General features: G+C 42.8%; 1 protein-coding gene across 2 annotated transcripts in view; it reads right to left on the reverse strand.

Moving 5' to 3' along the window:
• Nucleotides 1-10,122: 10,122 nt before the first annotated feature.
• Nucleotides 10,123-12,950, reverse strand: part of NDRG2 (NDRG family member 2) — a 43,503-nt gene continuing 40,675 nt past the window's right edge. Inside the window, exon 16 of one of the 2 annotated variants that reach the window (XM_069760395.1) lies at nucleotides 10,123-12,579. In XM_069760395.1, the coding sequence (XP_069616496.1) occupies nucleotides 12,434-12,579 (146 nt within the window). In that variant the 3' untranslated portion in view covers nucleotides 10,123-12,433. The remainder of the gene's footprint in view (nucleotides 12,580-12,950) is intronic. The other variant, XM_069760411.1, reaches the window with a different exon arrangement.

The following is a 12,950-nucleotide window of genomic DNA, read 5'->3' on the forward strand; positions in this document are numbered from 1 at the left end:
CATTGTTCATCAGACCTGTCCAGTACCTTTTGAATTTTATTAAATGCACTTGTCTGTCTTGCTTGTATTTTGTAGTATTAATAAAATTATATTTTTTTCTATGGTTATTTGCTTGATATTAGTCATTATTTTCAATATTTCTTGTTACATTTTGGAATTTAAAAGCTTTTAGTTCTTTATGTATATTTCATCACATTGGAGAGGGGAATTCCCTACTATAAGGTCATCGAGGTACGGAACAACCAGGGTGTCTTTAACCCTGCTACTCGGCGAAAACGCTGATGTGAAATATGTATAGGGAGATGGTAATACGCATCTTTAAGATCTAATACAGCCATATAACATTGAGGAAATAAAGTTTTTATGGCTGAACGTATAGACTCCATTTTGAAGGTTTTAGATCTTAAAAAGGTATTTAGTTTTCTCAGATTAATTATGGTTCTAAAAGAACCATCAGGTTTGGGGACCAGAAATAAGGGGGAGTAAAAGCTTTTCCCTCTTTGATCTGTCGGGACGTCTATTAACACTTGTTTAGACAAAAGGCCTCTAATTTCCAATTCTAATGTCTCCTGCTGAACTTGGGATTTTAAGGAAGTCAATAGGAAGAAGTCCGGAGGTTTCCGGACAAAATCTAAGTTTAAGCCAGATGTTACAATGTCAATGGCCCAGGGGTTAACCGTTATTGCTCTCCATTGATGGCAGAAATGGTGTAATCTGCCCCCCACCGGTAGAACAGAGCTAGCGGGATCTGTCGACTTGAAGGGACGTTTCTTAAGAGGTTCCCCCTTTTTATTACTCCAGTGGTCTTTATAATCCTTCTTTCTGACAAATGCCGGTTTCCTGAATGCCCTCCTGTAGGAGGGAATGAACGGATTAGGAAGCCCTTTTTTCCTCTCTCCTGCTTTATTCAGGATGTCATCTAATACTGCCCCAAACAGATACTCACCCTGACAGGGCATAGCGCAGAGTTTGGATCTGGTTTGGGCGTTACTTTTCCAACCCTTCAACCATAACGCTCTGCGGGCTGCTTTAGTTAAACCCGCTGTTCTAGCTGGTAGACGGAGAGAGTCAATAGAAGCGTCCCATAGAAAAGCAGCCGCACCTTTAATTAACGTAATTGAGGAACGCAACTTATCTCTAGACATGCCATTCTTTATATTTTGTTCCAGCTGATCCAGCCAAACGAGCATAGATCTCCTTGTACATGTGGCCGAAATTGCTGGTTTAAAGGGAACCTGTCACCTGAATTTGGCGGGACGGGTTTGCGGTCATATGGGCGGGGTTTTCGGGTGTTTAATTCACCCTTTCCTTACCCGCTGGCTGCATGCTGGCCGCAATATTGGGTTGAAGTTCATGCTGTTTCCTCCAAAGTACACGCCTGCGCAAGGCAATCTTGCCTTGCGCAGGCGTGTACTTCGGAGGACACAGCATGAACTTCAACCCAATTTTGCAGCCAGCGGGTAAGGAAAGGGTGAATCAAACACCCGAAAACCCCGCCCATATGACCGCAAACCTGTCCCGCCAAATTCAGGTGACAGGTTCCCTTTAAATGCTCCTATGTAGGACTCCCAGGATCTCTTTAGAAGGGCATCCGACTTACGATCCATAGGATCTACCGGCAAGGAGGACCGACGTGAGGTAGAAGCAACTGCCGCATCCACCTTGGGTGCTTTAGCTCAAGAGGCCAGGTCATCATCATCAAATGGATAACGTCTTTTTGATGCTGCGGGCAAAAAAACCTCTTTGCCCTTGTTTTTCCCCACTCTTTTTTCACTAGATTTTTAATAATAATCTTTATTTATAATAATCTTTATTTTTATATAGCGCTAACATATTCCGCAGCGCTTTACAGTTTGCTCACATTATCATCGCTGTCCCCAATGGGGCTCACAATATAAATTCCCTAACAGTATGTCTTTGGAATGTGGGAGGAAACCGGAGAACCCGGAGGAAACCCACGCATACACGGAGAGAACATACAAACTCTTTGCAGATGTTGTCCTTGGTGGGGTTTGAACCCAGGACTCCAGTGCTGCTGTGCTAACCACTGAGCCACCGTGCTGCTTGTATTACTGGAAAAGCTTGGCCCTTCCGCTGGGAGAGACCTGCAAACATGACCTCTTGAGGAGTGTGGGGTTCTCTGGTTTCTGACAACCCCATCGTGTCTCTTACTGACTTAACTAAGTTGTTAAGGGTATGTGTCCACGTTCAGGATTGCATCAGGATTTGGTCAGGATTTTTCATCAGTATTTGTAAGCCAAAACCAGGAGTGGGTGATAAATGCAAAAGTGGAGCATATGTTTCTATTATACTTTTCCTCTAATTGTTCCACTCCTGGTTTTGGCTTACAAATACTGATGAAAAATCCTGACCAAATCCTGATGCAATCCTGAACGTGGACACATACCCTAATACTGTCAGTTGGAAAACATACATGCTCCTCATCTTCCGAGGATACAGACCTCTGAGATGCATCTGAACTAATCTCGCCACTATCGGAAGAGGATTCGGCTGTGGGAGAGGTCATTTTTCTCCTGTGCTTTCTCCCTATTATACTACCAGAACCCCCCAGGGACTGTAGTTCCTCCCGAACCATCAAACGTATGTCCTCTGTTCTTACTGAACCCTCCTCCTGCAGGGTATGGCCAATACAAATCTGACATAACCTCTTGAGATAAGCGTCTGGAAGGGGTTCAGAACATAGGGCACATTGCTTGTGCTTGGATTTCCTCCTTTTTTTAGCCTACGGATATATAAAATAGAGACAGGCGACCATCCGCTTAATAGGCATGATTGATTTAACACTCACCAAAGCGGCTTGTCAGCAAAAATACCGGCTGTGGGGATGAAGACCCAGGCTGAGGCGTGGAACGAGCAAAATTCTTATCCTTTCCCGCATTATCTGTGGAATCACTCTGTTTAGAGTGTCCACTTCCACCTTTCTTGCTACTGCCGCGAGCAGGCAACATTAGCTCCTCCAGTGGGCGCGAAACAGGGTCATTTAGGCTATGTGCACACTTTGCAGATTCCACTGCGGATTTTTCCGCAGCGGAATTGCAAAATCCGCAGTGAAAACCCATCGCGGTTTTTACTGCGGATTTATCGCGGTTTTTACTGCGTTTTCTTCTGCGGATTTTCAACTGCAGTTTTCTATTGGAGCAGCTGAAAATCCGCAGAAAAGAAGTGACATGCTGCGGAATGTAATCCGCAGCGTTTCCGCGCGGATTTTTCTGCAGCATGTGCACAGCGTTTTTTGTTTCCCATAGGTTTACATTGAAATGTAAACTCATGGGAAACTGCTGCGGATCCGCAGCGGTCAAATCCGCTGCGGATCCGCAGCAATATCCGCAAAGTGTGAATATAGCCTTAGGGATGACATTGTAGCGCACCAACAATCCACTGGTCTGTGCTTATATAGCACTGGTTATTAGAGGCAACCTCTTTTTTTCTTCTTCCGGAAGTATCCCCACTTCCGGGCCTGCTACATTATTGTCGATATTGCGGCCGATGCGCATCACATCACCGCATTCCCCCACACAGTCCTGGAAGTATACCTAATCACTTCTGGGGTGCTTCAGCGATCGCACATTCGGCTTATTCACCACCGCGTCCCCCAACTGCACCCAGATCGGAGACCGCTTACTGAGTCCAGATGGAGGCTTTTCGGGTAGGGCCTTTACAGCACGCCTGCTTACCTCCTGTTTCCATTAGTGGTAATACCACCGGGAGAACTGTGCCCCTTGGAATAGAATCCTCCGGCAGCACAGCTGTAGTACGGGGGACTCCCAGATGGGTTCGGATATCATTCCGATCAGAGGAGGGGGGAGCTATGACAGATCATTCCCACGACCCCGACACTGGTTCCAGAGCCCCTGCGGCTTTATGAGAAACTGCCCAGACTGCAATCCGGCCCAGGCATCCTCTTCTTAGTTAAATCTTCAGAGAACAATCTCTGCAGGTTCCCTCTAGGAACAGGAAACCAACTGAGGAGCGAGGGGGGCCGCCCCTTTTATCTAGAGGCGGATCCCCTCTCTCAGTGGGTGCTGTCGTGGCAAAGAGAAAAAAAACAAAAAACATTTTGATGGTTTAAATCCTCAATGAAAAATTAATCAGCTTGGGTAGATTTCAGGAATCTCATTCACTTTGCTGGTACTGCGGGGTTTTTTACCCTCAAAAAAGTGGCAAAAATGCAATGTGTGAACAGGAATTAAAGGTCTATGGCCAGCTAACCAAAGGAAGATCAATCTTCTATCGTTTGGAGTTATAGCAACTGTGAAGAAAAAAAAAACAAAACAAAAGGTATTAACTGGGATATAAACTGGTATGGCTAGTGGGAACGTGAGCTTGCATGCACACCAGTTTATATCCCAGTTCATACCTTTGGGTTTTTTTTCTGTTTGCATCATGTGCATATAAAGGCGTGGCCTGCCTTTCTTTTGAGCTAGTCATTATTGATGTGGTCTCCATTGGCTGCGTGTCCCTCTCATCCCTTATCTACATGTGTGTCATTTGAAAAACGGTAAGGGTATGTATCCACGGGCCGGATTACATCCGGATTAGCTGCAGATTGAACGCTGCGTACAGCCACAGCATTCAACCCGCAGCGTCCAGATGTTACCGCATAGTGGAGCGGATTTTTTAAATCCCCTTCACTATGTGTGCAAACACGCATAAGGCGGCCTTGAGTTTCCGGACATGTGGTGAGTCTTTTTAGAACGCACCATGTCTGTTTACCTTGCAGCGATGCTCCGTCGCCGCAAGGTAAATAACACAGTCCTATGTATAGGGTGCGGCTATTCCGGAAGAACAATGAACACATCCGGAATCACCGCGCATACAGAAGGGGAAACAGGAACACATGGGCTACTTGCACAGTGAACAAGTCTGTATGATCATGTTCACACACCACCAAGAAACCTGAAGACACAAAAGAGAATAGTAAAACCAAAAACACTCAGTTTGAAAAAATGTTGCAGTAATCCGCAAGTGCTAGTAAAAGATGTAAAAAACAGGGTATTTGGTTGATACGTTTTTTGCAAAAAATGTATACTAAGCTGCTCTACCAATCTTCACGGTATACCCTTATCAGAGCAGTCCTAACTAATGTATGCAATCCCTATCTGATGTATTTAAAAACCTGATCATCTGTATATAACCTGTGTGAACAGGGTTCAGAGAGGAAAAATCCATGTGTGCATACAGGGTAGAACAGCTTTTGTGCAGATAGCCCAAGAGGAGTGGTGGAACTCCCCAGTCTTGTAGACACAAGAGAACAATTATGGAAACAGGAACACATGGGCTACTTGCACAGTGAACAAGTCTGTATGATCATGTTCACACACCACCAAGAAACCTGAAGACACAAAAGAGAATAGTAAAACCAAAAACACTCAGGGGAGTTCCACCACTCCTCTTGGGCTATCTGCACAAAAGCTGTTCTACCCTGTATGCACACATGGATTTTTCCTCTCTGAACCCTGTTCACACAGGTTATATACAGATGATCAGGTTTTTAAATACATCAGATAGGGATTGCATACATTAGTTAGGACTGCTCTGATAAGGGTATACCGTGAAGATTGGTAGAGCAGCTTAGTATACATTTTTTGCAAAAAACGTATCAACCAAATACCCTGTTTTTTACATCTTTTACTAGCACTTGCGGATTACTGCAACATTTTTTCAAACTGAGTGTTTTTGGTTTTACTATTCTCTTTTGTGTCTTCAGCATACAGAAGGGGGTGGCGCTTTGGTCGGAGCGGGTTTTCCGCTCCGTCCAAAGTGCCGACAATCCGGACCGTGGGCACGCACCCAAAGATTTTTATTAGGCTGGGGTCACACTCGCGAGAAACTCGCACGAGTCTCGCGTCTCAATACCCGGCACTGTCATGGGCACTCGGTCCGGAGCGCTCAGCTGCATAGAAATACATGCAGCGGCACACTCCGGTCCTGAGTATTGAGATACGATACTCGTGGAAGTTTCTCGCAAGTGTGACCCTGGTCTTAGAGTTAGGACTGTCCCAATTATGGTCACCGTGAAGTGGTGGGATGGCTTTTGCATTTTTTTTTTAAATCAAAAATGTTAACCAAGTACCCTATATTATTTTCATGCACTATGCTATTTATTTACTGCATGGTATTTAATCATTATGTTTCTGTATTTGTTTTTTTCTGTTATAGCAACCGTGGTGGGGTTTGGGCATGGGGCCCTAACATAGGGCTGTGCTAAAATGTTTTGAAGATTGCATGAATGATTTTTCGATAATACCCATTTTTTAACATAACTGCTAATTAAGTGTGCAATAATGTTGGTAAGAGTAAAATATCATTGACAAACTTATTTGACCCTCTCCCCCCCCCCCAAAAAAAAAAGCTAATTGCAAACTTAGTCCACCATATATCAACATGTTTTTTTCCATAAGCCCACTTGCCTTAAATTTTGAATTTAGTAATAATTTACCTAATTTTTTTTTTTTTTGTATCGTGACACTGAAACACTTTGTCAACAAAGTCTCATTTGGTGGCCACCTTGTCACTCCCTGCAGACAGTAATGAGGGGTACAGTTTGTGGTAAAACTGCACATCGACAGATTTTAACTGCCTGATTGTCGTAGCTTACTGTGACGACTAGATTTTACTTGCCTGTCTTGGTTTACTGTGGCGACAGAGATTTTACTGCCTGTCGTAGCTTACTGTGGCGACAGAGATTTTACTGCCTGTCTTGGTTTACTGTGGCGAGAGATTTTACTGCCTGTCATAGCTTACTGTGGCGACAGAGATTTTACTGCCTGTCGTAGCTTACTGTGGCGACAGAGATTTTACTGCCTGTCGTAGCTTACTGTGGCGACAGAGATTTTACTGCCTGTCTTGGTTTACTGTGGCGACAGATTTTACTGCCTGTCGTAGCTTACTGTGGCGACAGAGATTTTACTGCCTGTCGTAGCTTACTGTGGCGACAGAGATTTTACTGCCTGTCGTAGCTTACTGTGGCGACAGAGATTTTACTGCCTGTCGTAGCTTACTGTGGCGACAGAGATTTTACTGCCTGTCTTGGTTTACTGTGGCGACAGATTTTACTGCCTGTCGTAGCTTACTGTGGCGACAGAGATTTTACTGCCTGTCTTGGTTTACTCTCGTGGCAGAGATTTTACCTGCCCGATTGTCATAGCTTACTGTGGTCCATGTGCAAATTTAGGATAAAGACTTACCTCCCCCTTTGTTCCTCTTAAAAAACAGATACACGAGCTGACAATACATGTTGTAGTGCAGCGGGGTCGGTGCAGTGTGACAGACAGGAAAGTTCAAAGCAAATGTATTTTAATGTTCAAAGAAACTCACAAACTGAACAGCACACGGTATCCTCTGGATCGCAGCTGGGACGTCTCACAGTCCGTATCAGAGACAGGTTGCCGAGGGTGACTGCAACACCATGTCACGCTGAGGGGTGGCAGGCTTTTCGCTGCTCTTGTCTCTGTGTTACTGCACATCTAAGCTGCAAGTTGCACAGCCACCTGCTCTGCAGTTTGCAAACAAAACTCTGACACACCCAACCCTTTGCTGCAGGGTTTTTAACTGGAATCTGTCGGCCACTTGTAAAACCCGGTCTGGAGGGAACGGACCGACCCACTACCATCCTGTAGTCAACTCCAAAAACCTCGGAGAATGAGGCTAAATATAGATCAATGATTTAGCCTCATTCTCCGGGGTTTTGCAGCAAGGAGCAGCATTGCATTAGCAAAGCTCCTGGCTGCAAAATATTTTAACCCCTTCAGAAGGATTTACATCGTTGGACGTTACAGATCTGCGGAGGGTAAGTATATTGTTGGTTCATTATGTTTTTTTACTTACAGAACGAGGGTCTTCAGTGACTGGATTGGGCGTAGAATAAAATACTCCAACAACCATTGTTTTTATTTCATTAAAATAATTTTAAATATTGTGTTTGTCTTTTATTTAACCCTTTCATTCAATTGGATTAATAATGGATAGGTGTCATAATTGACGCCTCTCCATTATTAATTAGGCTTAATCTCACCTTACAATAGCAAGGTGGCATTAACCCTTCATTATCCCATATCCCACCGCTACACGGGAATGGGAAGAGAGTGGCCAAGTGCCAGAATAGGTGCATCTTCCAGATGTGCCTTTTCTGGGGTGGCTGGGGGCAGATGTTTTTAGCCAGGGGGGGGGGCCAATAACCGTGGACCCTCTCCAGGATATTAATATCTGCCCTCAGTCACTGGCTTTACTACTCTGGCGGAGAAAATTGTGCGGGAGCCCACGCCAATTTTTTCCGCCATTTAACCCCTTAATTTAATAGCTAGAACGGCCTAATTAATAATGGAGAGGCGTCAATTATGACACCTATCCATTATTAATCCAATTGAATGAAAGGGTTAAATAAAAGACAAACACAATATTTAAAATTATTTTAATGAAATAAAAACAATGGTTTTTCCGCCATTTAACCCCTTAATTTAATAGCTAGAACGGCCAAATTTTGCAAAGACACACTACTGACATTAGTAGTGTGGAATATGCAAAAAAAAAATGGGGAGAAGACATGGTTTACTGTATGTAAACCAGGTCTCAAATCATGTCGGGTTTTAGGAAGGAGAAAGCAGAAGCCGGCAATTAAATTACCGGCTTTCTGCTATATCGCGCTGGATGAAATATTAATATATATACATATATGTGTCTACTGACATATATATATATATATATATATATATATATATATATATACACAGTATATATGTTTGTTTGTTTTTGACACATGGATCCCTTGTATTGGCGTATGTTGGTTTTGCAAGCCTGCGATAAAAACACGCAGTACGGATGCCATACGGATGTCACACGGATCATTTGATGCGAGAAAATCGCATCCTCGCACTGCACTCGGATCACTGTTTTGTAAAAATTTTTGCGATTCTCCTCCGTCAAAAACGGACCGTTTTTTTATACGTTGTGTGTGTCCCCGGCCTTAGGGATAGGGTTAGGATCCCTTTAGGGTTAGGATCCCTTTAGGGTTAGGATCCCTACCCCTAACCCTACCCCTAGCTCTTTCTGTTTATAGTGGGTTTTTTACTTTATTTTGATGATTGGCAGCTGTCACACATTTATTTGCATGCGTTTAAAAAACGCAAACGCATGAAAAAACGCATGTAAATGCGTCAAAACGCCGCATTTTTTCACCACATGCAATAACGCATGCGTCAAAAAAACGCAGCGTTTGCACGCGTTTACATGCGTTTTTTCACCATGCGTTTTTTTTTTTAAACGCATGCGTTTTGAAACGCAAGTGTGACACAAGCCTTAGATGGGACAACCATTGAAAGTGTATGGCCACTACAAGAGATCATTTCTCGAAGAACAATGTCTGTAATTTATATGGTTCAAGAGAGTTTAAAGGGACTCTGTCACCTGAATTTGGCGGGACTGGTTTTGGGTCATATGGGCGGAGTTTTGGGGTGTTTGATTCACCCTTTCCTTACCCGCTGGCTGCATGCTGGCTGCAATATTGGATTGAAGTTCATTCTTTGTCCTCCATAGTACACGCCTGCGCAAAGCAATCTTGCCTTGTGCAGGCATGTACTACAGAGGACAGAGAATGAACTTCAATCCAATATTGCAGCCAGCATGCAGCCAGCGGGTAAGGAAAGGGTGAATCAAACACCCCAAAACTCCGCCCATATGACCCAAAACCAGTCCCGCCAAATTCAGGTGACAGGTTCCCTTTAAGATCCAAAAAGACATTACTCAAATCAGAATGTAAAAAGGAAAGGCCAAAAGTGTCCATTCCGTGCTGCAGCCATTCATAATCGCTTCAATAAAACATTATAAATGATGACACAAGACGTTTCCTTAATATTTTATTTTACAGTGTGAGGAAAAAAAACTAAAAACAGAAAAATATAAGAATACAACAAAATGAATCCTATACAGAATGCCCCCTTCTATACAGCAACCCTTCAGAACATAGAGACAAACTGATGTAGCGCCTTTCTCTATACAAACTTGAAAAAGTCAACTTTCAGTAGGGTCAGAGTAACAAAATGTCAATATATATATATATATATACATATATATATATATATATATATATATATATATATATATATATTGACATTTTGTTACTCTGACCCTACTGAAAGTTGACTTTTTCAAGTTTGTATAGAGAAAGGCGCTACATCAGTTTGTCTCTATGTTCATACACATATACATAGGGGGCAGCAAATCAATCTGGGTTTTTCCTTCCACATAGCAAGCGGGTATGCCTTTATGGTGGATGACTACTACAGCATTAAGCAAAATCTCAAAACTACTAAAGTCTAGGTCGATCCACGCATTTATTCAGATTTGCCGTTTGTCTAGTGTGATATTTCCTTAAAAAAAAAAAAATGGGGTTAAGCCGGCCATCCACTTCAGATAGCTGTCGGCTACCTCCAACATTCATGCTTGTGTTGGTGTTCAAGTTTATTACCAATGCAAGAGGGAATAATAGATGGCTGAATACATCTAGTGCCATTTACATCCCAGGATAAGAAAGATTGTGCATGTTGACATCCAACATGCCTGAACCGTGTTTCCACAAATGCAAGTGTTGGAGGACAGATTGTCTGGTGATCCGCTGACAGCTATCTACTTTGTATGACCAGCTTAGGACAGACATTTTAAGACCTGGCATACTGGCTGGGTTTAGTGCTTGAATGATGGCTAACCTTACTCTTTGCAGACATTGTTACCACCAGATCCCTTTAACACTACAGTGTATAGAGTTCAGAACTCACTATAATGAGTAGAGAAGAACATTGGGTGCAAGAAAACCACAACCCGGCTGGCATTCAGCACTCGGTACGGTTAAAATTCAGCATCTCATTTAGTAACAGAAAAAGAAGCAAAGATTTTTAGTTCCCACTCTTTGCTCCACAAATTCATAGTCAAGCGTCATCGATAAGCAATTGGGTTTTAGTTTAGTAATAGCTGATAATGTAGCTTCTGCCTTTCAATGAAGCATATAGATAACGTTTATGGCAAAAGTCTTAAAATCAGTGTACATATATACTTTCATGTTTTTTGAGAAATTAGTGAGAGCTAGTGTGCGGTTGGCACGATGATCATAGTACAACACTGATTGTTTTCTTGAAGTCATGTTTTGAAATTGGCACTAGTCCTTCCGAGCCGTCCATGGTCTTGACGAAGGCATCATTTAAGAAACTCGATGGAAATTAATATGTAAAAATCGACTGTACCCTTTAAAGGAATTAATGTATTGAACAGGTATGTATCAGGGGAGAGTAGCTGATAAGTGGATATATTATAAATGTCCCAAGTATTATCCCGAATCCAATTCTACACTGACAATTAAGTTTCATTGCTCGTACATCTAAGCGTTAAAAGAAATGTGACACCACCAGCTTGTATCTACAATGGGGCCATTACTGGTTGGATGCCATTTTGAACTAGGATGAAAGTACGTGACACGTAATTTTCTAGCTATACATGTCCCCCAACCAATCTACAAGTTTAAAAAAGAAAAAAAAAATGCATCTAACCTGTGCTGTATCTACATGTTTTTACAACTTAAAAGCAAAATACTAGTATAGTAATATCTCCCCCTAAGACTCACGGAAGCAACCCTGAGCAAGTGGCAGCGGGGAAGAGTTATGGCAAAGTATAAAAAGGCATCAAACACTACTACTGCAAGGTAAAGCATTTAAAAGGAAGCAGAGTTTACTTAAAGACGGCAGCTATGAGCTTCTTAGTAGCAATCGTATACTTTTGCGCTATTCTCCATTGTGCTGCAATCTTTACAGTGACCTCAAAAATGATAAGTATTCCAGTGGTTGGACCTTTGAGAACTTTCCCCGCAAGTCCCCCCCCCCCACCCATTCAATTTCTTTTGGGCATAATGCTAGGAGAGGACGTTACCCCACATAACTTATTATGTGCCAGGGAGGGCTTGTTAGGGTAATACAATGAGTTAGAGATACATGGAGGTGGAGCTGTAAAGAACTGTGTCTGCCTGGCTTTGGAGAAGATCAAAATAAGGAAGGGCAATGGAAAAAGAAAAAAAAAACTAAATTACAGAAGACACTGAAGAAAGAGAAATATTAGAAAACTACATATCGTTTGTGATCTCAGGTTAATCTATTCTGCTGTATGCTACTCCGAGTTAAGCAAACCCTGCAAATTACACGAGTATAGGAACTGTAAGTACAGTATAAAACAAGAAAGGCAAAGTGATCAGAAAAAAAGGGTCATAAAAATCTGGAGATAGGAGAGAAGGAAAGACAGGTACAGACATCTTGTTATCTCTCATGTGAAGTCTGGGTTTGTTTTTTAGTTTTCTAATTAGCATAATTAGCTCTGCTAAAATGCCTTCCCCTTAAACAGAGTGGGGGTGATCACATGTCCCCAGCATCACGGCTTCTCAGCAGGTCACCTCCGTGAATGTTCCTGGTGGTCCTCCCCCCGACTCGCTGCTCTGCGACAGGGTACGAGAGCGTGACCGATTCCCCTCGCTGGATAGAGAGGCGGTGCGCGAGCGAGACAGACGAGTCATGCAAGAAGATGCCACTGCAATGAAATAAAAAAAGAAAGAAAAACAAAAAAAAATTATGAGGCAAAGAATGGACTGGTGAGCAGCCTGGGATCTTCGCTTGAGGTCCCTCCTGAAAACTTGACCACCACCACTTCATGTATCTAAATTGTGGACACAATTCTGCTAAATGTGAAGGAATAAGGTCTGTGATACTGTGGTCTTTGTGAGTCCCTCAACTTAACTAATAAAACAGATTAAGCATTTCCAGAAATAGGTGACATCACAGTGACAAAACTAACAGGACATGTGGTGTAGCTGTGGGATCTTGAAAAACTACAGGTCAGCTGTAGGATAGCCATGCTTATAGGTAACAGGTGAAAGGTCAGAGGATCATAAGAACTCCTCC

Source organism: Ranitomeya imitator, chromosome 1 (genome assembly GCF_032444005.1).
Source record: "Ranitomeya imitator isolate aRanImi1 chromosome 1, aRanImi1.pri, whole genome shotgun sequence".
In the NCBI taxonomy this organism is placed as follows: Eukaryota; Metazoa; Chordata; class Amphibia; order Anura; family Dendrobatidae; genus Ranitomeya; species Ranitomeya imitator.